The sequence below is a fragment of the Neltuma alba genome, unplaced genomic scaffold (assembly GCF_004799145.2).
Source record: "Neltuma alba isolate B1F8T4 unplaced genomic scaffold, ASM479914v2 tig00012195_pilon, whole genome shotgun sequence".
Lineage (NCBI taxonomy): Eukaryota > Viridiplantae > Streptophyta > Magnoliopsida > Fabales > Fabaceae > Neltuma > Neltuma alba.
Genome location: NW_021636735.1, coordinates 66,709 through 93,826, shown reverse-complemented (window position 1 = coordinate 93,826; position 27,118 = coordinate 66,709). Strand labels below are relative to the sequence as shown.

Genomic DNA, 27,118 nt, shown 5'->3' with positions numbered 1-27,118 from the left:
AAGGAATTCTTGGTCATAAAAGAGAGCGAAATTAAAAAGGGAAATTGAATGACAAAAAAATGTGAAAAAAATCCAAAAGAATAATTTTTAAAATTTTAAAATTCTAAATTAATCTTATTTATTACATTTCGATAACAAATTAGTAATTAACCTATGCTTAAAAAGATATCAACACATTTTTATAATAATTCTGATTTACAATTTTAAAATTTAAGAGTTTTTTTTTGTTTTTTAAAAAAATATTGAAAACGAGGGAAAAATTATCATAAAAATGAGAAAGAAAATCGGGAAAGGGAAAACGAGAATTCCAAACCAAAAGCGTGGTAGTTCCTAGCCTTGTTGCTGGTGTCTTCGATCTCTTCTCCGCGTCCGGGTAAGTACTTCGATTTCATTTCCGCCCTTTCCTAATGGATCTTCAGGCCTTTCTTTGCGTCCTTGCTTCATCTTACTCTGTGCAATTTGTTGGTGACTTGTGGCCCTTTTCTCATTTCGCGTTAATATTTTGCTCTCCCGTCTCCTGTGTTCTTAATTTGTACGGGGAGACAGATATTGCTTGGCCTTCGAGGCTATTCCTGTTGTTATCTTCAATGTGCTGTGGATTGAAAGGCTCGATTCCGTTCAACCGTATCCGATGTTGGCCTTTAATCTATTTAATTTAATCCTTTGTGCCCACTTGTCATGTTGAGTAGCTAAATACTTGAGGTTTGCCCCAAAAACAAATCGCTTAGAGAATGTGGCTTGGGTGTGTGATTTCGAACCTCACTGCCCCATATCTTTTTTGGTTTTCCCCTTTAAATTGAAAAGGTTTATTCACGACAGTGTAATCTCATTTCGTAAACTCGAATTGCAAGGTCTTGGTAAAAAGATGAGTGGAATACATTGTTATGTCTTTATGATGCTATTGATTTACTAAAGCATGTGAAGTTGAATGACATATACAAAACTTAAGGGGGTTATTATAAACTGGCTGTAGCGTTATACTAAAGCATCCGAGATTTTAACTAGAGTAAAGGTGCATCCAGCACTCTGATTTTATTTTTAAGTGCACCGAGCCCTTTGATCTTTTATGTGGTGCAATTTTAGCCTTCATGATTTAACTTTGGTGCAATTTTCCTCAACCCTAACTAGCCTATAATGACCGTTAAATGAGAGAACAGGTAGGCATAATTTTTTTTTTTTAAAAAAAAAAAACCTTCGCGAAGGCATTTAGAATGTCTCATAAGCAGTGAAGAAAGAAAAAGTTATTCCCCTTTGTCCTTCTCCTTCCCTTGTCGGCAAACTGATGGCAGGAGCACCAAACGCCACAGAGATGATTCAGATTGCTAAAATAGTCAGCTAATTTTCACACTACAGCAAGCAGAAAAATGACTTAGATCTCATGTATTGCATCAAGCTTTCAGTTAAAAGAGAAAGGATGCCAGGTTCAAAGGCAAAGAGGAGAATTTGGAAGCTGAGAAAAAGACACAGAAAGTGAACACCCACCAAAAGTGGTAGCAACAGTTAGAACTCAGATAGAAAATTAGAGCTCCAAATCTACCATTTAGTCATGTAATTCTTCTTGCACATCGAACTGTAAAGCTTTGTTAGCATCATGAATTTATATCCTCTCTAGCATGCACGGTCATTCGTAATCAAAAGTCGGTACTGGGTGGATTTATGATGTCAACAATGACTCAGATTTATGCTATCTGAAAAAAGATTCACCCATTTATTCTGCAACCATCTTCTGCAGCAACTCAAATCCATACTTTAAAACAAAAATCTATATTGAGACAAATTAACAACCCAAGTCCATGAGAGAATCAGTCCCCAAAAAAAAAGTCCATGAGCGAGAGATTGAGGCGATGGGAGGTAGGCTTGATGATGGCATGGAGAGTCGTGACTCTAGTTTGAGAGAGAGAGATCATTCTAGGTGGAGAAGAAGAAATTGAGCCAATGTGATTGGTTGGCCTACCAAAGAGGGAAGGAGAAGGACAAAAAGGGGGAATAAAGTTTTTTTAATTGCATATGTGGAATTCTGAATGCCTTTGTGGAAGTTTTTCTCAAAAAAAATCATGCCTGTCTGTTCTCCAATTTTAATGAACGTCGGAAACTAGTTAGGGTTGGGAAAAATTGGACCAAATTTAAAACATGAAGGGTAAAATTGTCAATTGATTGGTTTGTCTTTACTCTTTTAACTATTTAAGGATTACTTATGGCTTCTTGTTAATACAACATGCCCAGTTAGTTTGCCAAAAAAACGATTGAGGGATGAGAAGTCGGTCTGTTTTTCATAATTGTCAATTGATTGGTTTGTTTTATCTCCAGTTTCTTGTGTCCATGTGCATGCTTGCCAATGACCCTGCTTAACTTATGTCCTTTTGTTTCATCATAAACAATTTCATGTTTGCATGTTTTCTCAGAGCTCTTTGGTGGCTGTTAGCTCTTTGATTTCATGAAATTAAGAGCCCATGGCAAGCCATCCTGGAAAAGCTACTCCTCCTAATGGGTCTGTGTATGTGTGCAACTTGCCTTATGGAACAGATGAAAATATGTTGGCTGAATATTTTGGCACCATTGGATTACTGAAGGTATGAAATTACCAAGTTAGTGCGGGTATGGTCACAGTTAATCTTCTGTCCTTGCAATTGGCATTATATATCTCAAACTCTTCCTAGATGTGAGTTGAGTCTGATGGAAGAAACTAAAATATTCACACAAGAGACTTCAATTTTATTTCTTCTTTCTTCAAATCAAAATATGCTGTTGGTAAGGCCAATATAGTTATAGTTTAGATCTCAGTGCAAGCAATGTTGTCAGGGCACAATATACTGTGGTGCGGCTATATTGAGGCTTCTTCTCATTTGAGGGGAAAAAAAAAAGGGAATTGTATAAATACTGTTTGAAGAAATCGAGGATCAAGCAAATGTCCTGATGTTGGAATAATTGCTATCAGGTTTACAAGAAATTAATATTATCGCTTAGCTTAAAAAAGGACCAATGTTCTCCAAAATTGATGTAAGCACAGATGAACCACTACTATGGCACAGTATTGTGGTGCTTCGTCAACCTATGAAGTACAGACAATTCATGTCTGACATTTTACACGGCACAACACTACACGATGCTTTAAATTTTATTTAATTAGACACTTCTGATTTTGTTGTGTTGATTTCTGTAGTATCATATCTCATGTTTGTGTCAATATTCATGCTTTCTAGCCAATAACTTCTATGTAGTTAGTTACTTTATAAAATTCGGGTTTCATGAGAAGGGATCCTTTGCTAAACCACATGGAGAAATTTGGATTTTTGACCCTTCTAGTGACAACTAAAAGAGACTAAGGTAGTACGAGTAGTATGGACCACTTTATAGGGGTACTTAGGTGAGATGGTTCTCTCACCTATGTGCAGTTTTATAGGGGATGGTTCCCCTTATACTTAGGTACTTGTCACTTGGTGTCAAAATTAGCTGGTACCTTCAGAAAGGATTACTTGGGGGGGCTTTTGACCAGTGAGGAGGTCAAGTAAAGAGTCATTGAGTGTAGCTGTGCGATGTTGGCTCTCCAAGGGACTGTTGAATGATGAGTAGTTAGTAGTATGGCTTGTCTAGTCCCACATGGGATCCTAAGTGGATTGATTGCAATATGTGGCTTTTGGAGAGAGGTTTCTCACCCTACTTCGGCACCCGTCAATAACTGATTCCTTTAGTTAGGGGAGAATGAGGAGTACTGTGATGACAAGATTTATGGGGATTACAAGGAACTCTGGTTTTGGTTTTTTCAAATAATGATAAAGTTTGAAAGAGATGAAGAAAGATATTAGTTATTTGACAAATTAGAAATTACAGGTAAATTGTCTCTTCCTTTTTGCATATGGCATCACCATTCCCTTTGGCAACATCTACTGCTACTAATTTGGAAATAGGAAAAAGATTCTTTTTTTTTGGGAGATAGAAGCATTTTGAAGCATATAGCAGTATGGAAGTGATTAGAAGTTATTGGGTTTGTGCATGCACGCACAGTCCTTATTAGTAGAATAGAAGTTGAATTCAATTTTATGATTTTATCACGATTAAGAGAATATCAATGATCTCTGACTTCTTCTTCCCTCTCCATTCTTTCCCTCCACTACTTGCCCTTTCCTTTCCGTTCTTCCCTTGTTCTCTCCATTCTCTCCCTCTTTGCATGTCTTCTGCAGTAACTGATTTCATATTTATCGTTGCCATCATCACCATCATCTCATTTTCTTCTCATTTCCATATTTCTCTTTTCTTTTCATATTTTTTCCTTCTCATTCTCACTTAAATTCCATCTGGTGGTTGGATTTGGTTTTCCATTTTCACCAGAAAGATAAACGTACAGGGAGACCAAAGATATGGTTGTATCGAGACAAAGAGACTAATGAACCAAAGGGAGATGCTACTGTGACATATGAGGATCCACATGCTGCTGTAGCTTCAGTTGAATGGTTTAACAACAAAGACTTTCATGGTAGTATTATTGGAGTTTATATAGCAGAATCAAAGAGCAAGGATGAGCAAGCATATAGTGCAGCTGGTGAACCAAATGTTGGTGGCCCCATTGGTGAACTGGAGGAAACTAACATGGATGTGAATGGAGGTGGTGGAAGAGGTAGAGGTCGAAGTGATTCTTCAGGCAAAGCGTGGCAACAAGAAGGCGATTGGTTGTGTCCGAATACAAGGTCTGTGATATGAGATTGGTGAGCAGCTCTTTCTTGCTCTTCTACTCACTGTTTCAGTAGTTATATATGATTCAATGCAGAAAGATTCATGTTGAATTTTTGAAGCAGTTGTTCCAATGTGAATTTTGCATTTCGTGGTGCATGCAATCGCTGTGGAAGCGCTCGCCCTGCTGGTGCTGCTGGTGCTGCAGGGGCTGGTGGCCGTGGTAGGGGACGTACTGGGCAGGATTCTGGGAGCGTTGGGCGTCCCGCTGGTGGAGGACTCTTTGGTCCTAATGATTGGCCTTGTCCTATGTATGACTGTGTACTCTGTTTCTTTTCTTTTCTTTTAATTTTCTGGTCTGATTTCTTTTTAATCGGTTTTATTTGAAACCAGCATTAATCCTGTGCATTTGCTGTGGGATTTCAAATATTTTTCCCTTAATGATTGTTTGGAAAAGTAAAAACAATTATGTCAATAGACAGTAAAATAACAGTGTTCTCCCATTTCACTTTTATTCAATATATATATTTCTGGTGTACTTTTAAGTTTTGTTGCTTTGATGATAGCATATGAATACTTTACGTAACGGGATTTTGGTGTTATTCAGCTTAGGAGAAATGTAATCAGGCAATTTGAAGATGGGTGAATCAGTGTGAGATGAAGAGAGAGATCTGTATATCTGTATGAGACCCCTATGACCCATGTGTGTAATGAAGGCTCAAGCGTGACAATTTCTGGCACCATTGATGCCAACTCATTAGAACTCCTGCCTCTCTGTGCTACATGAGATAAAACATTCTGCTCAGTTATCCACTTTTATGTTATTTAACGTAGAAGAAACTGTAATCAAACGATTTGAAGATGGGTATAGAGGTGTGTGATGGAGATAGATATCTGCTTATATCCATATAAGATGCTGTGACCTATGTTTTCAAAGAAGTCTAAATCAGGAGTGATACTTTTTGGTGTCATTGATGCAGACACATTAGAACTTCCTTTTTGCGCTCCGTAAGATCGGTGCCTTTTTCTTTTTTTTCTATTCTTTTTTTTTTTTTTTAAATAATTGACTTTTAGCTCAGGGATTTTGATGACAGTTGGGGTAAGCATTATCAGTCATTCCTCTGTTTCTTCTGCGTTTCTTTGCGAGGTCTAGCTATTGAAATTCCGTTCTTTATTATCCCTGTCCTTGTGGCATTTCATCATGCACTGCCAATGTTTTTTAATTCCAACGAAAAATGTTTCCATATATGCGTCAGAGAGGATGAATTGGATTGTTTATTGCTTGTAAATAATGTGGGTGGTGGTTGATTTTATTAGACATATTAATATATTGATTGCTATAATAATTTGTGAGCTTAATATAATATTGCTTATTATTATGAGTTTCTTCTTTAGCTAAATATATTGTTGGAAGCTTGGTAAAACTTGGCATGTTTTAAGGTCGCTTATATCATCATACACTGATTTTGTACCTGTTGAGTGGATTTATGCCTCTTACACATATCTTAATTTTACTTTTCTTAAACTTGAATATTGACTCAAAGGACTTACATGTGCATATACTTCATCTGTATTCTTTGTTTTGTTAGGTGTGGCAATATCAACTGGGCAAAGCGAACTAAATGCAATATTTGCAATACAAATAAGCCAGGTCATAGTGAGGGTGGTGTAAGGTATTATCTATAATTCTTTTGGTATTTCTGTACTGCTAGCTAAGATCATATAGGTTTAAATCGTGATATCATTTGAGTAGGCCATTCCGTATGTTGTTTTGTGGTATTATACTCAATATATTGGGAAAGGGATTTAATAGCAACATAAAATGGTGATTCTGAATCTCCATGAAATGCGCATTTCTCTAGAAATTTTTGTTAGACCATTTGATAATCTTTACCTGCTGTTGGAATTCCTTGACCTGCTCGTGTTTCTGTGCTTGACAGAAGGATTTGGTTTCAGGTCGAACTGCACATTTTCTTCCTTTATCAGAGTGTTTCTGTAAAGGATCCTTCCAAGTTAAAGGTTTTTGTTTGGTCGATGATAATAATAGAATTAATATGAATGATTCGAGCAAAGTCAATTGTCCAATATGGCCTAACCATCTTACGTTTGTGTGATGTGTATTAGAAGTCCGAAGATAAATTACTAGCTTTTTCTAATTCGTGTAATTGCTTCGTAGGTCTGTAACGGACTGTTTGTTTTTCTGTTTTTAGTGAGAACTGGGTTTCTCTAGTTTATTAATGTTTAACTATTGAGGTGACATTTTTCAGGCAATGTAAGGAGCATGATATCATTTAGTTGATGAAAACTTAACATTGGAATTCATAATGTCAAATGTTGGGAGAAATTTGAGTTGTCATAATGTGGAGTTACATGATTCTGGAATAAAACAACCATGGCTAGAGCGAACTTGTTATGAAAATGATTCATGGGCAAGGAATGATTATGGTCCTTCACTGATTGACGTTTATCTTGCCACCAATATGTTATTTAAGGATAACTGTATCATTCAGTAATAGGTTGATTTTTTCACTACGCCATTAACTAAGTACAACTGAAATAACTGAGCTTTTCAGGTTACTTTTAATACGAGGAACTCAGTCTCATCTTGTGTTAAAAAAATTTGATGTCCGTGCTGTGCAAGGCCAGGAGCTTTTGTGCTAGAGAGTGACATTTTGTTTTTGACATGGAAAATTTATTGGAATGTGACTAGCATTACAGTAATGACTTTAACTATTACATGTGTTCTTGTTTCCTGGGCAATATTGGTAGTTATCTCTTGCTTTACAATTTATATTTACTATCCACATTGCTACTTAATTCATTCTGATTCATTTCCACCAAAGATCAAAGAATTTGTTGAAATGACATTGCTGATTTAGGCTCCTACTTCCTTACCATACAGAGGAGGGCGAGCTGGGGGGTACAAAGAGCTTGATGAAGAAGAAATAGAGGAAACTAAACGACGCAGGCGGGAGGCTGAAGTAAGATCACGTGAAAATGGGAACAGACACTCGTATATCTCATCCTGTGTTATATTGTGATTTTTTTTAACCTTTTCAGGACGATGGTGAGTTGTATGATGAATTTGGTAATCTGAAGAAGAAATTTCGGGCCAAAACACAGCAGGCTGAGGCTGCAAGGGTGCTTCCTGGTTCTGGGCGTGCTGGATGGGAGGTTGAGGACCTAGGTATTTTTTTTTTTTTTGGCCAGGGAAAAAAGATTAATGATTTATTCTCCGTAATTTCTTTCAAGGCTAATGAGGGAATAAGTTGAGATACTCCAGCGCTGGTTGAGCTCAATTTTTCTTTCCTTTCATTATTAAAAAGCCCACCTGATGACACTTGCCGAACACGTTCGCCAATGCTGTCGTTTTTGAATTAGCTGGACCTGAAATAACCAAGTACTTTCCAATACTGATGGCAGGGATTGACAGGGATGGGCGAGAGAGGAGCAGAGACAGGGGAAGGGAACGTGATGAGGTGGAGAACAGGAAAAGAGATCGACATGACCGAGAAAGAGAAAGGCAAGGCATTCGAAATGTAGAGAGGGACAGGGGGAGGGATCGTGATTGGGATTATGATGACCGAAATAGAGATCATGGGAGAGATAGGGGACGCAGCAGACACCGCTATTAAAGATGGCAGCAACACCGACTACCTTGACTAGAACTGGTTTTGTTGGCTTTTGTAAGGAGGATTCGATTGAATCCTTGAATTTGATGGCCGGGAACAGCGTCTTCTCGCGGACAAGCTAGTGACTATATTTTATTGGCTTTTTGTTGGCGATGATATCTTTCCAATGTATCAAAGGATTACGCTGAAAAATCTGTGTGAATGAAGAGCACCTTTGAGAAAGATTCTCCTTGTTTAGGCCTTGACCCAGCTTGAATTCCAATTATTGAGTTTGATTTTAGACATCGGGTGGTTTAAGAAAGGGAATCTAATTCTTAGGCTTCGGTATTATTGTCGAATGAATTTTAGCCGAAGATCTTATTGTTGAGCTTCAATCCGCCTCCCGACTTTTTAAGGTTTTTTTAATTTGATTTTATTATTTTTAAATAATAGCCAAGTAAATAATATTAATCATGTTTATTTTTAAATCCAAATTTTTTCATTCTCTTGATTTTTAAACTTAGTTTTTTATTTACTTTATAATATATATACCTCTAGATCGTAAAATAAAAATAAAAGGAGGACGAATATAGATGACAAATAGTGAATAGTAAAAGAGAAAATACACATAAACAAGAGAAACCTTTACTCGTGTGGGTTTTTTGGGCCAAATTCACTGGTGTTGTTGGCATATTTAAGTTACATTTTATCTTGCTTTTATATAATGTCACGTTCTAACGTTTCTTTTACCGATCTTCCTGATGATATTTTACTTTGCATTTATCCTAGATTTTCCCCTACTCATGCAAAAATCCTAGATATTATGAATTGTCCATACTTACGATTGCAAGTTCCTAGATATTATGAATAGATTTAGTTACAGTCAACATTTTACATCCGAGTATCTTGTGACTAAAAAAAGAAGTGCACTTCGAATTGGAGACGCTTATTCTGACTCATTGAAAAATCTACTGAAACTATTTTTCTACCACGTTCAATTTTCCCTTCATGATCACCTTTTTAGTCATTGTCACAGCTCATCTCCACATTTTAAACACTAGAACATGCTTGTTCATCACACAAGGGATAAGTCTAGTTGATAAATAACAAGGGATATTTTACGAGTATGACAGTTGGGAAATTGGAACCCATTCAGGTGCAGCTGCTGGTACCAGATTATTGACGTCACTTTCATTCATCGGAAAAGGGAACAATAGGCTAATAGAAGTAAACATTTCTATATCCTCTCAAGTACAACGGATGTAATGTTCATTATATTAACACATTCATTCTCTTTTTCTGATAACACGTTCATTCTCTAAATCCTTACTCTGTGAGGAGACAAATTTTAAGGAAAAACCAAGCAACTATATACGCCTGCAGTGGCCTTATCCTGATGCAAGAGAAAGTTAAGGAAGCATTCTTCTGGAGATTTTGTCCACAAAGCTTCACAAGTGGTGCTACTGCTTCACATCATCATCATTTGTTCGGCCCAATTTATTTGTAGATCCACTCATTAGCGCGAGCACCAGACTCATCCATGTCTATGAAAATGCTTACGGCCTACTCCAAATCACATAAAAAATGATTATATCCTAAATTCAAATCCATCACTTTGATATTCAATCATGAGATCAAAACTTCACCTTTCCTATGCGAGGCCGTTCTTTTGACTTTGCTAGGCTGTTCCGTATATGTGACACAGCTCCCCAACACTTTAATGTGTTCGCTACGTCATCAAGCCTCAATATATACTCTTCTTCACTCAATGGGAATGATCTCTAAAATCAAAATATAATGGCTTTAAATGAGACAAGAAAAGTGGATTCCTCCGAAGATCTATGTGGTTTTGAAAGGGAATGATGTTAAATAAATAATATTACATCTTAGACCTGAAACCAGGGGAAAAAAGGTGCCAATACCTGCTCCATATACTTCCACATGACATTCAAGGCAAGCAGATTTCTTCCCATGAATTCCTAGCACACACCATGCAACCCATAAAATATGAAAAGCCACTCCAACTCAGTTATAACCTTACAATGTTATAAGGTGGAAAACTACGAGAATTAAAGCATCAGAGTTTCTTTCAGTATTTAAATCTACTTGAATGATCAGCCAATGAAGTCTGGACAACAGCAACTCCGCTTATTTCCCAGTACACGTAGCTTGGGAGACAAGTGCTATAATCACAGATCAAACTGAACTCAATCTTACATCAAGTCTCGCTTGTAAAAAGTGTACCTTTTTTATCAGTTGAACATCGTAAGACCTTCCATATTTGTTCCTAATAATAGTTGCGAGGTCAATCCCACTGAATTTAGAATCATCCATACCAACTATTTTCTCCAGATTTTCTCTTAGAAATTCACTATTCACCTGAACCATCATTAAGAGAAAAGAATCAGAAATATCCACACAAAGGAGAAGTAATATCCAGCATCTAAAACGCCAATCAGAAATTATGAATACAATTGTTTATATTACCCTAATTGCTTGGACCTGGTCTGGTTTGAAAATAATCTCAACTATTAAGAAAGATATGAAAGTAAAGTGATCCATACATACAGCAAATAAAGACGAATAAACTCTGCAATAACATACCAGAGTAGTAAAAAATGAACTCAATTCCCAACATTGGTTAGTCGAAATATTTTCTATTCAGCTCTAGATTGAAAAGAAGCCAAATCAGAATGGCGAATAAACTGAAATAATGCTGATAAAAAGAAAATTAAAGATTCTAATATGTAAAACTTGTGGAAATGTCCCATATGTGTGTGGGTGTATGGAAAGATATGTCAGAATGCAAAGAGGTAGGAACATAAGGAAGTTGACAAGTGAACAAACCCCTCCCATTTTACTGTTGTGAGATTTGTCGTCATCAGTTTCATCTGAATCATCAGGATTCATACTGTCATTCACTGCAATGGAAAAGATGGGGCCCCATTTCCGGGAACTTTGATGGTATCCAACATTAAGCAAGCCAACTCCTCTGCAAAGAGAATCTGAACAAGGATATCCTGAAAATGGAACCTTACTAATGCTTCCTTTATGAAGATGCTCCTGAAATCTGAGGGGCCAACTACACTGGTATTGGTGGGTCGATATGCTCATGGTATCCTATCCTGCCACCCAAAAAAAAAAAAAAGAGAGTCAAAGAAAGAATGTGACTTTAAAGACTAACATAGCACTGAAAAAAATAAGTCAAAGAAATGTTTATTGATGAATATTTCTTATCCTTTATTTTTCAGTTGGTTAAGATGTGATAAATCAGTGAGAAGTTAACTAAGCACCCTACTTCATGGTTATATCACAAAGCTACATCTGATACTCTTTCCTCTCTGCCACTAGAAGCTAAGGAAAACAGCGAGAATAGTTAAATGCCATATTCTCTGCATAGTCGGGGCATTTCAGTGAAAAAATTAGCGATCATCAATCGCTCAAGCTTAACAATTAACTTCTGCCCTTTGCTATGTAATCTGAACTCCTCCCACGTAACTCAAATACATAAATTAGAATCATTAGAATCATGTCCCAGTAAGCACTATAATCTCTACCTCAATTTCCATATTTTATCTGCAAATATTAGCTTATACACGTGAATAGTTTGATAGCTTAAGCATGTCCACTCTCCTTCAACTGCATATAAAGCAAGCGTTGATTATCCATCAAACCACATGAATGATCCCCACAAGCTGCTCCAAACAAACTGTTGTAACAAAGATTTACATATATAAAGATTAAGGGTTCCACATGTACATGGAAACCTTGTTAGATTCATTCTCCTGTAATTCACTTCCAACACAATTTAGAGAAACGGAGAAGTTTCTAAGGAGATGAGTTTCTCAAGCGAAAGGGAAATTACTACCATACAGAAACCCATAAACTCAGAATGAAAGTAATTTTTACATAAACAGCAAAAATAAATTAAAAAAATGCTAATTAAAGAAGATTTCAATCAAGAAGAGAGCGAGCCTGACCTGATAATGATACTGCCAGAGAAAGAGAAGCGAGATTTTGATTTTAATTTTGTATAGTGTTCGGGAGGTTCTAATTCGAAGGAGCGAAAGCTTAAAAGTTATTGAGGCATCAATTAGAATTTTCTTCTTGTGACCTGAGAAAAAGAGGATAATAAGAACTGGGACCGCCAGTTGTGGACATCACAGCTTCTTGTGAAAATTATGGCCAACATGAGCCTCATGCAGTCAAGTTTTTCTTGCAAGAAACGCCAACCACACCCACATGCCTACAAACAAAGACGGTGACGGGGGGTATCTTTATCAAGTACTTCGTATTTCAGGCATTTTGAGGAGAGTGGCCGAAAATGCGAAGGTCATATATTTTGCATAATAAATTTAGCGTCTATTTTTTTTTTTTTCAATAATTGTCTCTTGTCATAGAATCTATTTCTATTGCCATATTTAAAAAGATATTTGGATGGAAACCAAACCATAATTTTAAAAGTGATTTTACGACATACAAAGTAAATATATAGAGGAGTTTGTCTCGATTTACGGAAAAGTGTTTTTAAAAAACACTTTTAAACAAACCCAAACACCTTCTAAATCATAGTTTCAAAACCCGGCCCAAAAAAAAATCATAGTTTCAAAACTGCAAAAACTATTGCATTTATCTAAAATTTCATACATTTGGGGCTAGACAATTGAGGTACAGGGCAAATTAACAGTATTAAATTTGTCCTATTGATTCAATTAAATGAAAATGTATTTTAAATTTTTTAACAATATATTTTAAAATACATTAAAAATTAGATTGAAATAGCAGATTTTGAAAATATAAGAGAAAATTTTGTCATTTACTTTTGATAAAGAAGGTCTGAATAATTTTAATAAAACTGAAAATGGGTCAATTTATTTTAATTGTTTTAAAGATACTTCTCTAGTTCATAATATAAACTTCAAATAACTCAATCACACAATTCAAAAAATTAGCAAAAAAATAATAAATATGTAAAAAAATATAATTTATTTTGCTAAAATGCCCTTATTTATGGAGAGTTAAGTGAGAGAGAAAATAAGTAAAAAAGAAATATGAGAAAAACATATAATTAATTAAGAACAAAAATAAAAATTGTATTAAATGATTAGACAAATGCAAATTGTAGCTTATAAAAAGTATTAAAAAAAAAACCAAAAATTCTTTGGTGATTTGATACTTATATTTCAAATCAGGACAAACTTCAATACATTTGATCTTCTCCTATGCATAAAATTCGATCTAAAAATAAATTATGTCCTTATTGTTAATAAACATTGGTGAGATTGGTAAGAATTTAGTCATAATATCATGAGTTTACAATCCACTGTTTTTGAGGTCATGTTAAGTAAGGTTAAAGCATCTTTACAAATACTCCACATGTCAAAACATGCTCTAATCCTATGAGCCTTCAAAATCTGACCCATTCAAATCTTTTATTATAAAAATTTATATTACTTCTAATATGAAATCTAAATTCTTTTTTTTTTTTTTAACCAACCTAATATCTAAAGTTATAACGGATATTTCTACTATAAAGGTGTTTTTTAATCAAAATTTAAATTTTTGAGATAATAACAAAAAAAGAAGCTAGAATTTTGTAAATATCAAATAAAGAATATCAACAAAAATTAATTGTCATTTGTAAATTCAGACTTGTCAATATTAAATAAAGTTATATTAAAAAACTTAATTTGAAATTTATAATTTTTAACTTCTTTTTCTGTCATTCTCCCTGAATTTTTTTGTAATGTTTAAAAAAAAATTAAATTATAACTTCAAGAAAATAAATAATAATTTTTTTTTAAAAAAAAAGAGGAATACCTTCTTTATAAAACCATTAAATTGAATCAACTGAAATTCAAAGAGCACTTCCACCAGAACAAAAACGAAAAGACGAGCTGGAAAAAAAATTCTAACGCTGCGTATAACATTACCGCTTTGAATTTTGTTCAATTATTAATAGGGGCTAAGATTCAATTTTATCTCAAGTTGTATTTGTTGAAAAGTGGTGAGTATTCAAAATTTGTTTTTAAATTCAATATCATTCTAAAAATTTTCCTGTCAAATTTTATATTAACTAATTTATTCTGAGACTCGCTGAATTAAAAAAAAAGAATTATAATTAAGTCTAAAAAAATAATTATTAAAATTCTAATAAACAAATTATAATAAGTTTCATAGTAAAAAAATGATAACTTTTAAAACTTATTTTATAATTATTTTTTTAATCTGGATAAATTAAAAAATAAAATAAAATAGGCTAGTGTTTTTAATATAAGATCTATTTAACTAATTTGATTAAATTAAAAAATTAGATAAGTTAGTTAATTATAAGAAATATAACATATTTTTCCTAAAACATCGTAATTATCTTTCTTAATATCTTTCTTCCTCCACTTACTTTATTTTAATTAAAGAAATATCCATAAAAATAATTTTAAAAAATTAATAAATATAAAAATTAGATCCAATCAAAATTGGCTTAACAATTAGCGGGCGAGCAACTATATAGCCAAATCACTCATATTTCAGGAGTGTTTGAGTAACCCGAAAATCATTTTTCAAAATCACTTTTCAGCAAATCAAAGAGGTGTTTGGATAGAAACTAAACTATAATTTCAGAAGTGTTTTTACAGTTTACGAAACAAATATATAGAGGAGTTTATCTCGTTTTGCATAAAAGTGCTTCTGAAACCATGATTTGAAGGTCGTCAAACAACCCCTAAGACAGACTAAAAATATTTTTAAAACTATAGTTTTGTTTTTATCCGATCACGTTTTTCATTTTGAAAAAGGGTCCCTCCCCCATCTCCATCACTCAACCTCCATTGTTAGAGCTAGCTTGCTTGCTGAACCTGTTCCATAAACAAATATGCAAACAACAAAATCCACTCAAAATCTGAAGCATTAAATTTAAATCAATACATGCAGGAGTAAGGAAAAAAACAAGAAGACTTTGATGCAGATTTTCATGTCTGAGATGGATGAAGGAACAGAGAGGAAGAATGTCGATGAAGAAGACGATCGCGACCTGCGAACGGTGACAAAGACGGCGATCGGTGGCACCACAATGGCATCGGCATTGTTCTCCAACACAAACACATACTTCACCCACCACCATGCCTTCCACCACGATCAGAATCAGCCAACTTGGCTGCGACATCGTCGATCTCGTTCCTCCACATGCTCGACTGCATAGAGTAATCAATATTGTTTGAATGGCCAAAGTAGAAGTCGTCGCGGTGTTTTGCAGTTAACAGTACTCGAGAATATCTGAATTCTTTAACAACTTGAACCCACTAAGCGGCATTGAACTTGGATGGGCTGAAGAGGGAAGGGTCGCCACGGCCGGTACCCATTCCGAGTCACTGAAGGTGTTCATTCCAGTGTGGAGAAAGAGGGCTATTTCATCGAGCTGCCATTAAAGCTGGAAAGCATTGTGGATGGGCAAAATGGGAAGAGAATGAGTGGACTTGCAATCCGACCTTGAAGAAGATGAAGGGATGAAACAGATAGCAAGATGAGTATTATGGCGTGGATTATTGACAATTTGAAAGTGGGGTAAAATGTCTCCATCTTCTTCATTGTTGAAGAGAAATGGGGCTCGGAAGTGGGGGCCGTGGGCATGGGTTTTTTCTGAGAAGAGGAAGAAGTGGGGCTGAGTAGAACAAGCAACAGACGATGAGGGAGGGGCCAGGAATCAAAGGCGGTTAGGTTGTAGCCGAAACGCTTGGATCAACTAGCTAGAGTTGTTTTAGTTTAACAGGCAGCTTCGAGTTGGAGTTGGGAACAAAACAACCCACGGAGCAGACTCGCCCACCCCCTGAGGTGACTAACGTAGGTCAAACCGGATTAGTCTAGATGTGGTAGGACTCCGGTTGAGCAGGGCAAGCAAAAACATAATGCCATGATCAATATTTACTTCCTTTTCTTCTGACTTGCAGGTTTGGCTCAAAAGGAATATGACCCAGAGTTTAGGGACCCCACGGTTTATGAAATGGCCATGGGTCAAAGTCTTTTGTCTCATATGCTGGCTTCTTTGGAAAAACCGGTGTAGTAATGTTATGGAGGGGCGACGGTTGAACGCGGAAGAAATTTGCCACAAAGCCATGTTTCAACTCATGGAAGACAATGCGATGGGGAAATACAAACATCAAATTTTCAACTTTAGCGACCGAGAGGAAACTGTCTGGAAAGCACCGCCTCAAGGTTATTTAAGGCTGGACACTGATGCATCAGTTAATCATGAACAGAAAGCAACAGGTGGAGGCATAATTCGAGACTCATATGGACAGTGGATACTTGGGTACCAATGCAAACTGGGATATGCACAAAGCACAACTGCAGAACTTCACACGCTAAGGCAAGGGCTTCAGTGCTGTCAGCAGTACGGACTAAAGAACGTAATAGCATATACAGATTCTATGGAGGCTTACAATCTAATCATGAGAGATGGAGGCCAAAATCACCCCCTAAGGGAAGAAATCAATGCAGCTCGTAACATGATCTTCTCAGAATGGGTTCTACAACTCAAATATGCACCCAGAGACACAATCAGATGTGCAGACCGTCTAGCAAAAACCGCGCATGACATGGCGGGCAACTTCACGATTTGGACTACCCCCACCCCAAATGTTTGGACCTCCTTGAGGAGGAGGGTTCTATGACTAACTAGTAGATGTTCTCTTTCCAAGCTCACGCTTGGCCCCCTTTTGTAAAAAAAAAAAAAAATTACTTCCTTTTACTTAGGGCCGAAATCAGTGTTTACTTAATTTTTTAGTACTATTACCTCTAGTCCTAATTATAAAAACTAGTTAACTAATTTAAAAAGATTAAAAAAAAATTAAATTAATTATTTGTAATAAATATGTGTTGTTTTTTTTCTAAAATATTCTTGCTCATCAAGTATATTAGTTAGAACTATAATTGTTAGAAAGACTATCTTAAAAAAATATATATAAATATTATAGACAAAGTGAATTAGAATCTTATATTTAGAATCAAAGTAAAAATCAAATTAGATCTTATATTAAAAACAAAAAATAATATACATTTTTAATGCCCCCGACTTTCCAACAGGCGACAAAAATCTAGTTTTAGGTAGGATACGGCCCTAAGTTCGATTGTCATATACAGTTGTGTTGTAATGTAGGTAAAATAGATAAGAAGTTGATGTATTTCACTCTGTATTTTATAATAATGAACAACAAATTATTTAATAATGATAGACTACTTACTTTCATTTATCTTAATTTAATTTCAAGATAAATACAGAAAGATTGGGCAGACATTAACTTTAAAAAATTATTTCTATCTCTAATTTAGGAATTAGTTATACCATATTAATATATTTTATCTCTCATATTTATTATTTTTCCAAATAACTAATCTAATTTATGAACTAATATACAATCTAATATTATATAAGAGTATCTTTAAAAAAAATCTAATCATATTTATTATAATTAACTAATTTATTTAGCTTTCTTAATTTATTTAAATTAGTTAAATAATTGGATCGGAGGAAGTACTAATTATTGGCTAGATACAATCAGCTACTGTTTAGCTTTACACAATTCTAGCATGACATTAACTTAGATATAAACATAGCTTTGGCTTCTCCCAAAATAATATAGCTTGGGCAAAATTGAGAAAAGACAAATTTCTCTACTGGCAATTGCAAAGAAATGCTGCATCACATCCTTGTAAGGATGCGTCAATCAACAAATATTCCTGCCTGTAAGTCCAAACACAGCCAAATTAAGTCCAGTCCGATGGAAAATCCTCAAAAGTCAAAATTACGGTCAGTAGGTTGCGTTCTTACATCTTTCACGACGAATCTCTCCAAAGAATTCAATCTCGGCAACAACCATTCCAATGCATAGCACGAGCAGTTTTCGTGATTGCTCACAACACGATAATCATCTAAAAAGCAACAAGCATATGCTGAATTGATGAGTAATGATTAAAGCAGGTGCACACTATTATTAACTAGTAGGAATTGACACCAACCCGAAGCACGAAGGAGCATTCGGTGTGTAACAAAGGCCTGCAATTAAGTGGAGGCACATCACTCCAGATTCAAGATAGCCCTCAATTATATATTCCCAAACCGAGCTGTGTCCAGGAAATTAAAACAGCATCTGGAGCCATTATGGATTATGACACCCAGCTCATTATTTTAGGACAATTCACTTTCTAAAGTTAGCTCAACAACGCTTGTCAAGGGATAAAAGTTTCCGTCTCTAAACAGTCAGACTATTGCTTCTGAAAACGAGGACCCGTACAACTCCACTTTCTATTTTCTTTTCCTCATTTCTGTCCCTGCATCTCCAATCATTTCTCCTCTTTCTATAGTTAATAACAATCATTTTAATTTTATCTTCATTTTTTTACTCATAAACACACACATGCACGCACAATTGTCAATAACCTTACACAGCTTTACCTGCCAGACAGAAGGCATATACTCACGATACTGAATGGGTTGATCATTTCTTGTCACACTCCTGCAAACTCTTTCAGCTTGCCGATTATCTTTTATGAAGTTCCTGCCATGCAATATTGATGTACAAACATACATGAATGAAAGATAAAGATACTGGAATTTAGATTTTTTTTAATTAAAAAAATGCCTTATAGAGGATATGCTTGATGAATTATGAAAAGATGAAGCGGCATAGTCCAAGGTTTGCAAAGGCAAGGAACCCAATAAATCATTATCACAGCGCGAAGGATTACCAGGTTGGAAAAAAAATATATTGAAATTACAATTAATGGGTTCACTGCGACTCGGGAGGGAAGCCTGTTAATTAAATACTAGTAGTATTATGAAGTTGGTTAACCTTAAAATTCAAATTATTACTTCGGTTTTTTAATTTCTTTATTTTCCCACACTTTCTGAAGACAACCGAACCCATGGGAGAAGAGGGTGTCTGTTACTCTCGTCTGTGTGAATATATACTCTCCCATGCCAAAAAGGAACCCCCCCCCCCCCCACCCCTCCTCCTCCTCCTCCTCCTCCTCCTCCTCCTTCTCTCTCTCTCTCACACGCACTCTCTTGTGAGTGCCTTCTGCTGTGAGTATCCAAATTAGGTTCAAACTTGTAACTCAACACAACCATGTGGCTTGTGATCTTTAATCTGGAAAAGCGGATGAGTATTCACAAACCCATATTATAATATATCAACCTTGCACCTAAATCAAAAGATATCCTTCCATTCTTACAATCTGCGTGAAATATGAAAACTCTGCTTCAATCTTATATCGCATATTAAATGATGCATGACTTGAAATTGCCAAAACTGTTGAAGGACTCACCACTTCGCCAAATTTGAAGCAGAGGAAAGTCTATCCATAAAAATGGCCGACTTTGTAGCTATAATAAGCATGGGATGCATCTGAATAACTATTTTTATCTCACGAACTACTGCTTCTGACAAAGTCTGAGGAGAAAGGTTTTTCCTGATCAATTTTTAAATCCGCAAGTTAAACCCAGCATATATCTCAGGATGCACCATATGATAAGATGATGACAAACGTAGGGATGGATGACTCCTTAAAATCAGTAATTCAGCACATTTCCAGCTGACAACTAATTACAAATTTTGCCACTATATTAAAGACTCTACCTTCACAGACAAGGACCACTTCATTACATGAGCAACCTTTAACTATAGTAGCTTTAGGATATAACAAGCCGAGAGCCCACAGTATACATTGGTTTCAATAAACTGGGAAATTGATAATGGATCAGGATACCTGATACTCGTAAGACATCCTAATAAAAAGGGGTTTATATCATTAGATAATCAATTATAACATCCAAACTGATAGAAGCTATCAAATGAAACTCTGGTCTCTGTCTTTTCTATTGCTTCCTTCTGAAGTATATGATTTTCACTTAAAGGTAAACAAAACAGGGAAATTGACCTTCTAAGTTCGTACTGATCTCCACATCCTGGGACAAAGAAGGCATGCCATCTAACGGAAAATATAAAGTACCAATATATGTACCAGTTACCTGCTACTATCTCTTCGAGGCAAGAATGTCGTGGCACGATCTACCCAGTGAAAAGCTCCAATACTGTTCAACAGAGCTTGCCAAGACAAAGTTTGCTTGTCAAATATGTGGGGAAATGACTAACAGTGCCAAGTGTTATCTTACCAAACAATGCAACATCAAAGTAACAATACCAGCAAGAGAAATAGAAGGCATCTATTGATGAGAAAATGGTAATAAATCATTTAAGATGGTTTGATTATGTATAGAGAAGGTCGACGGAGGCACTGATAAGGAGTGAGCAGATAGTCTTTAGCTCTATAAAGAGAGGTAGAGAGGCAGAAAGAGACTGAGAAAGACACTCAAGAATGCTATCAATTGAGATCTACTGGTAAATGGTATGTCAGAAAAAGTTGGCTATGAAACAAAGCTAAATGGTGTAATTTCATCCATGTAAACAACAAGATCCAACTTGCCATCCTTACTTGGCCCTAACCAAGCAGCTCCTTAGTTTCCGCTCTGAGAAGCCACACCAAATTTTTGCCAAAAAAAAAAAAAAAACTGCATAAAGCCTTTAGTTCATTTTTAGGCATGCAATGATTTAGCACTTAGCGCAAAGCATGGTCTGAGTAGAACCCTGTTTTTGTGAAAACGTATGAAAACGACCCTAGAAGAAAGATGCCATCAACTCAAAACCAGTGGCTTTGATGCCATGTTATAGCGCCAGCGAGAAAGAGAGAAAAATTCTAATGTGATCACGGGTTACTTCGTCAAGTTCCTGATGTGCCCACTGTATTTATACTCATACAGCCAAGTACAAGAATAGGACAACTAGCATAAGTCCAGCCCACTAATAGTTGAAACATATACGTTCCTTGACCTAGATATCATGCTGTTCAAATCATAAGAATATCAAGATTTGATCATATTCTCATAGGGAAGGGAAGAGTTACTGTAGGTTTAGACATATGACCAGAAATTAAATCATGAGTTAGGGATTCTCTTGAGTTCTGCTTCCATTATTGTGAAGCATGTGTTTTTCATGATTTATTGATTCCATTTAAACCTTCCAATGTGGACTTTTAGCCAGTCTGGTGATTAAATGATATATCATGGTTAGTCAGCCAGCCAGCATTACATCATGGCTACTTTAAAGCATGAACAAACCAGAAAAATGACATTCAAGATAACAGTAAGCATTGTATTGCTCAAAATCCTACAAAATGATGGGGATAATTGTTCTCAACTACCCAAGGCAGCAACTTCACTTCTCAATCCCACCTACCAGAAAGCACCCGTAGACAATTTTTTTTTTTTTTCACCAGAAAAGTGTTAAAAGAAACCAACCTGTCAATCATAAGCATGAGTGAACTAACCCCATGAGCTTCTTCCTCCTTTTGTAAGCGATAATGTAAAGTCTGTCGCACAATGAAATACATATATATATAAACAAGGTATACGGTAAAACTAAAAAGTGACGCTCTATAAATATTAACAATTGTAACAAGGAAGAATTTTGACAATACAGTTTTGAAGTACACAAAAAAAACAAGTTTAAATTAGAACAAGATTTCATGGTGAATGATATTTTAAATGGTCGATTGTAGATCAAATCTGATGGCACTGTGAGATCATGTAATTGCCCTCACTTATTAAGATAAGGCTTTTTCTTTCTTTCTTCTTTCTTCTTTTAAGAATTAAGTTGAAAAGTGACTCCTCACCTTGAGAGTTTGAAGGAATTCAAAACTATTGTAGCAGTGGATATAGAGGAAACGGCTCATACACAAATCATGTAATGACTTATTGTGATCTCCATCAACTGCCCCTGTTCCACCAGAGAGGATATATCAGCAATCTTTTAATTGATTGTTTTTATAGAAATGAGGAGCTGCAACTTGCAATGCACTGCACAGCAAACGATCTTGAGAGTATATTACTCCCTCCGGGCCCCAGTCCTTATTAAAAACTTCAAATAACCAATTCACAAATAACGAGTAATTAGTTAAAATTAGTTAAAAATAATAAATACGTTAGAAATAGACTTTTGTTCCAAATATGCCCTTATAATAAATGAAAAAAAGAATAAAAGAGAATGTGCAGAAAAATATGATAAGAAAGAAATAAGTAAGGTTAGTATTGGAAAAAAAATACATTAAATGTCAAGACAAGCCCTAAATTGAGCCTTATAAAACAAACCACACTCCTTCTCAAATTTGAAGCTTATAAATAGGACCGGAAGGAGTATTATATATATTTTTTTTTTTTGCCTCAGATAAAATATATAATTTTACATATTTGAAGTTCACTTTCAAGGAATAAAATTAGATAAATTGGTGAATACCTGTTCACACACCCTGATACAAAGCAACAGTCAAAAGTGAGATAATGCATTGGGGATAACAGCGGCTGGAGAGCCTAACAGGGTAATCTATTATCCACACAGATATGTGCCAACAGAAGCAAGCGCTATAACTCACCCTCAAATTCCATAATCCGATAATTCAGCATTTCCGAAAGACGCATGATATCAAAACGACAGTCTAGGTCAACGAAAACAACCAAGCGATCCAACCCGCCATATTCTACGTCATTCCACCTTTTAGGAAGAATGCAATTGATAGCAGTCTGGATGTAAACAATACGAAAATCAAAACATATGATAGATGATATCATTATAAACTTCTTGCTCCCAATTACCATGACCATCCAATCCCACAAGAAATGCGCTTGCAAGTAGAAATGTATTTGAAGTTGTAATAAATTTAGAGTGACTAAAAGGATAAGCAGAATAAAACATGCAAATAGAAACCTGAGTGAGAATGTGGGTTTTGGCAGAAGGTGAGGGACCAATGAGCTCAACGACATTGCCGACGCGAAGAGGAACCCTGTGAAGTGGGGGAGGAAGCAGAAAAGGTCGGGCCATGGAAACCCTAGCAAGCATCTGATTGGCGTTTTCATCTCCGTCAATCCATCTCTCCATTGGGATCCGGACATCAATTCTGGAATCTGATAAGGAAATTTGACATGAAATATGAAGAGATGTTTCAAGTGGCTTATATTAGTCTTCCTATCAATTGTAAATACCTCGAACGAAATGGAGACACGGATCAACTGACTCAAGATAGGGCCTCTGTGGAAGTACAGAATTCTTCCGCACACTGTGCGGGAAATGTTCCGTCAATGAACGGGTCAGACTATAAGGGCCGTTTGGTTCAAGGAAAATTTGGGCTTGAAAACGGAAAATCCAAATTTTTTTTTATTGGAGGTGCTAATTTAGTTTAAGGAAGAGGTGAGAATGAAACGGAAGGCGCAACCTGATTTTTATTTAAATAGCTGAAAATATGTTCTTAATTAAAATGGTGGGTACAAATTTTTGTCGCCCGTGCTAAAGCTCATTTTACTCATTTGCCTCTAAATCATAAATAAAAAACGAGACTGGAGATTGACACAGACGATATCATCGTTTGTGGAGAAGGCTCAAAAGAACGAATACTGTTGTGCAAGTATTGAGAGCAGAAGCAAGCTTCGTTGACAGGTTTGTGGTCATCCTCTGCTCGTATTCTCTTCGTCATTTGCAATCTTCTTCTTCTCTTCTTGTTTTGTTTGTTACCGTTGCTGTGTCAGAGTTAATAGAAGGAATGGAAACATTTGGACGAATTTAAACTTAGGTTTTGTGTATGAATTGATAAACATGTGTTGAAGATGAGAAGTAATAAACATTTTGTAAGCGATAGACCAAGAGTACGAAGATATATGTCTGGAAATCATGGTTGCTTGTTTAGTCATCGTTGTGGCTGTGAGGAAGCCATTAATTACAATGTTTGTTAGCCATTAATTACAATGCTTGTTTAGTCATGGTTGCTTGTGTGTGCCTGAAGCATAACTTATATGTTATTTAGTTGGTTTGGGTTTGATCCATTTGTGTCTGATTTCAATTTGTAAATTTTCTCTGTTCATACGTGAAAAAACGAAGCAAAACAGAGTTGGTGTTGTGGCTAGGTGAATTTGAATTTTGTATGCAAAGTTAGAAAACCAGAGTGAACCAATCAAGCCGAAGTGAACCAGTAAAAGTAAGTGATGAATCGGTTTAAATGATTATGTTGTTATTAATTTTATTTTTTCTCATTCAGCTAGTAATATCTCAATCATTGTATATTTGAATAAATTTTATTAATAATTTTAGTATTAATGATTATTAATTTTAGGTATTGAATAATCATAAAGATGAACTTCTTAATTTTGTTTTACTTTGTTATTGTTACAAATAAAATATTGTTGTATTTCCTTGTATGCCAAAATAATTACACTCAAGGAACAAAAAATGTAACCATAGAAATTACAAAAGCTGTTTTGTAATTATTTTATTATAATTATTATAGTATCTATCGATAAAGTATTTTATCTATTTTTTTTTTAAAAAAAATCCATTCACATGTTATAACGTGACTATTTTGTGTAAATTAAAATAAAAAAATAAAATATAAATACAAATAAATAGATGAGTAAGTAAATAAATAAGCACACTAATTTATTTTATCTTAATATTTTATATCTTTGTAAATGGCAGAACATTATATATATAAAAAAAGTTTCTTTATAAATAATTAGTTTAATATATATAAACACTTAAAATTTTATTATATGTATGGAGCATATTTAAGGCTAGAGGTAGCTTTAAATTGGTCTTAATATAAATTTAGTGATTTCAAGTCACAAAGTAATGTTTTCGTGTATGTGTGATTTTTGTAAAGTCTGATTTCTAACTGCTTAGATTTACTGTTTTGACCGCATATGAATTAAAGGAGGACAGACAACTTGTGGGTTTTTTTTTTTACATGTATGCGAATTGTTTGTATGATTGATTATACAAGTATTAGCATATAAAATTCTATTTGGTTCACAACTTATTGAGACTACATACGGTGAAAAAAAATGGATATGAATGTGTTGTTTATCATTGTTATTTGAATCATGTTGAGCATGTTCTATATGCGTATACCTATGTGAAAAAAAAAATCATGAGTAGTTTATTTCTTTCAAGCATGTTTGTAATTCATTTTAATGATTCATATGATACTCTAAATTCTTTTGAGCATGCTAGTACTAGTATTGCTGCATATGCATGACTTGAATCAGTGAGTGGGATGAGGAGATTTTGATACTAGTTTATATGATATGTTATAATCATGTGGTTTGCCTTCACTATGCACATAATAGTTGGCCTTTTTAGAGTCTCATTTCTTAATACTTACCTGGTCAAGTTTGTAAAAGGTGAATATGGGACTATGACACTTCCTAATTAGTTTGTTAAGGAGGGGAGTCATAGTTTGGGCTTGAATTTTGTACCTTTAGCTGAGTACATCTTAAGTGGTGAGAGGTTCTTTAGAGCCATTAACACTAGGAAATGGTCCCAGAAACGAGTACTGTTGCAGAATCATCCATGGAGGTCAAATATTACAGGAATTTGGGTTTCAACCAAACAAAATTAAATTTATAGTATTAGAAAATCAATGCTATAATTATGGAGAGGTTTGAAAGCAATAGTGAGCCATTTGCATGTGGGAAGAATGGTCGTTAAGGAGATGAACTTATGGAACGAGTGAAGAAAAGAAGAGAGCCTAGTCTAATATGGCGGAAGGAGAGAGAAAGTAGAGATGTTTCATATTTTGTACGAGATTTAAAGAAGCATCATAGCTTAAGTTTTTTGGCACTTCTAGTACTAGGAAAACGGGCTGGCCCGGTCTTACAAGGCCGGCCCGACACGGGCCCAAGCTTAAATGGGCTAACCCGTTTAAGTCCGAGTTCCAAAAATAAACTATTTTTGCAAGCCCGGCCCATGAGATGAGGACTCAGGCTGGCCCACAAGCTTTTTGCCCGTTTAACTAAAATGTAATTTTTTTTTCATTTTTTTTGCATATTTTATCTAAATAATAAAAATGACACAATAAAATTACTAATAAAAGGTATAAATATAAATAAAAATAAGTTATAAACATAAACATCACCATGTCTAAACATCTATCACAGTGTAATAGAGTCTATTAAATAAACAAACTAAATAGAAGACAAACATAAAACAACTAAATAAACACTAAGTTCAGTAAATAATTACAATGTGGATGATCTAGTTTAATTATAAATAATTAACAAAAAATTTAGTATGCATAAAGAATAATCATTTGTCCTACCGACAAAAAAGAAGAATGATATAAATCTTTATTTTAATTCAAATGATTCTTTAATCAATTCTATTTCAAGTATAGAAAATATGGGAGAATGCCAAATAAAGATTGTAAAATTACACATACAGTATTTTAACAGGTTTTGACAACTTATAAATAACAATACATTTTTGTGAATAACCTAGTTTTAAATTTTGGTTATTTTTCCAACAACTATGGTGATTTTTTTTTTGTGAATGCTATCAGTGTGAGCTGTTGGGTTAAGTAAAACTAAGAGTATGTTATGTATAAAATGTTAGGGTTTTCTTTTTAAGTTAAGAAAAAAATATAAAATTTTTTTTTAAAATGTTGGCAAGCCTAAACGGGCCAGCCTGCAGCCCTACAAGGCTGGCCCGTTTATTTTTCGCCTATACAAAACTAGTCCTTTTAAGCCTGACTTCTCTTTCAAGGTTGCAAAATACAAGCTTAGCCTTCAATGCGACCTTGCTTAAGTGTGAACGTGTGTCTAATTCCCCTTGCAAAAAATCCATTGACAAGGACTTTTCTAATTGGGTCGAGACCATGTACTTGATTGACGTTGACTTCGTGGGACCAACTTTTACATGGAAGAGAGGAAGTACGGAGGTGAGGTTGGACAAGTTGCTTATGAATGACCAATG

The 27,118-nt window shown here is 35.0% G+C and overlaps 4 protein-coding genes across 8 annotated transcripts; 2 read left to right on the top strand and 2 right to left on the bottom strand.

Moving 5' to 3' along the window:
* The first annotated feature begins 300 nt into the window (after nt 1–300).
* Nucleotides 301–8,577, top strand: LOC114724685 (transcription initiation factor TFIID subunit 15). Its single transcript, XM_028911092.1, has 8 exons — nt 301–373; nt 2,403–2,570; nt 4,327–4,682; nt 4,791–4,976; nt 6,255–6,338; nt 7,568–7,646; nt 7,726–7,852; nt 8,089–8,577. Exons 2-8 carry the CDS (start codon nt 2,451–2,453, stop codon nt 8,298–8,300), a joined length of 1,164 nt encoding a protein of 387 aa, XP_028766925.1. The 5' UTR covers nt 301–373; nt 2,403–2,450; the 3' UTR covers nt 8,301–8,577.
* An 865-nt stretch (nt 8,578–9,442) lies between these two features.
* On the bottom strand, nt 9,443–12,463 carry LOC114724691 (uncharacterized). 2 transcript variants are annotated; one of them, XM_028911103.1, is made up of 7 exons: nt 12,257–12,463; nt 11,834–11,915; nt 11,124–11,401; nt 10,521–10,655; nt 10,199–10,255; nt 9,923–10,057; nt 9,443–9,839 (listed from the first exon to the last, which is right to left on the bottom strand). In XM_028911103.1, exons 3-7 carry the CDS (start codon nt 11,388–11,390, stop codon nt 9,774–9,776), a joined length of 660 nt encoding a protein of 219 aa, XP_028766936.1. In that variant the 5' UTR covers nt 11,391–11,401; nt 11,834–11,915; nt 12,257–12,463; the 3' UTR covers nt 9,443–9,773. The 2 variants fall into 2 exon arrangements, with proteins under 2 accessions (XP_028766936.1, XP_028766935.1); XM_028911102.1 differs by lacking the exon at nt 11,834–11,915 and having other exon boundaries at nt 12,257–12,462.
* Nucleotides 12,464–15,057: 2,594 nt separating this feature from the next.
* LOC114724690 (DNA repair protein XRCC2 homolog) lies at nt 15,058–23,481 on the bottom strand. 4 transcript variants are annotated; one of them, XR_003738344.1, is made up of 12 exons: nt 23,087–23,472; nt 22,755–22,902; nt 21,999–22,102; nt 21,625–21,695; nt 20,299–20,361; nt 19,596–19,739; nt 18,724–18,826; nt 18,288–18,324; nt 18,100–18,200; nt 17,947–18,012; nt 15,307–15,466; nt 15,058–15,130 (listed from the first exon to the last, which is right to left on the bottom strand). XR_003738344.1 is itself a non-coding variant. In XM_028911099.1 (11 exons), exons 1-10 carry the CDS (start codon nt 23,255–23,257, stop codon nt 17,992–17,994), a joined length of 963 nt encoding a protein of 320 aa, XP_028766932.1. In that variant the 5' UTR covers nt 23,258–23,472; the 3' UTR covers nt 15,112–15,130; nt 17,947–17,991. The 4 variants fall into 4 exon arrangements, 3 of the variants coding, with proteins under 3 accessions (XP_028766932.1, XP_028766934.1, XP_028766933.1); XM_028911099.1 differs by lacking the exon at nt 15,307–15,466 and having other exon boundaries at nt 15,112–15,130; XM_028911101.1 differs by lacking the exons at nt 15,058–15,130; nt 15,307–15,466 and having other exon boundaries at nt 17,753–18,012; nt 23,087–23,283; nt 23,362–23,475.
* Nucleotides 16,412–16,942, top strand: LOC114724686 (uncharacterized). The gene has a single exon (XM_028911093.1). The coding sequence runs from the start codon at nt 16,412–16,414 to the stop codon at nt 16,940–16,942; it is 531 nt and encodes a 176-aa protein (XP_028766926.1).
* Nucleotides 23,482–27,118: the final 3,637 nt, after the last annotated feature.

Excerpts from the sequence above, each read along its gene's own strand:
- LOC114724685 (XM_028911092.1), top strand. The coding sequence starts at position 2,451 with ATGGCAAGCCATCCTGGAAAAGCTACTCCTCCTAATGGGTCTGTGTAT. Across the intron at positions 2,571-4,326 it reads GCACCATTGGATTACTGAAG|AAAGATAAACGTACAGGGAG; the intron begins GTATGAAATTAC and ends CATTTTCACCAG. Across the intron at positions 7,647-7,725 it reads GACGCAGGCGGGAGGCTGAA|GACGATGGTGAGTTGTATGA; the intron begins GTAAGATCACGT and ends TAACCTTTTCAG.
- LOC114724686 (XM_028911093.1), top strand. The coding sequence starts at position 16,412 with ATGGGGAAATACAAACATCAAATTTTCAACTTTAGCGACCGAGAGGAA.
- LOC114724690 (XM_028911101.1), bottom strand. The coding sequence starts at position 23,257 with ATGGAGAGATGGATTGACGGAGATGAAAACGCCAATCAGATGCTTGCT. Across the intron at positions 19,740-20,298 it reads CCTCGAAGAGATAGTAGCAG|GAAAAACCTTTCTCCTCAGA; the intron begins GTAACTGGTACA and ends AAAATTGATCAG. Across the intron at positions 18,201-18,287 it reads AATGCTCCTTCGTGCTTCGG|ATGATTATCGTGTTGTGAGC; the intron begins GTTGGTGTCAAT and ends GTTGCTTTTTAG.
- LOC114724691 (XM_028911103.1), bottom strand. The coding sequence starts at position 11,390 with ATGAGCATATCGACCCACCAATACCAGTGTAGTTGGCCCCTCAGATTT. Across the intron at positions 10,256-10,520 it reads ATGTTCAACTGATAAAAAAG|GAATTCATGGGAAGAAATCT; the intron begins GTACACTTTTTA and ends GGTGTGTGCTAG. Across the intron at positions 9,840-9,922 it reads AACGGCCTCGCATAGGAAAG|GCCGTAAGCATTTTCATAGA; the intron begins GTGAAGTTTTGA and ends GATTTGGAGTAG.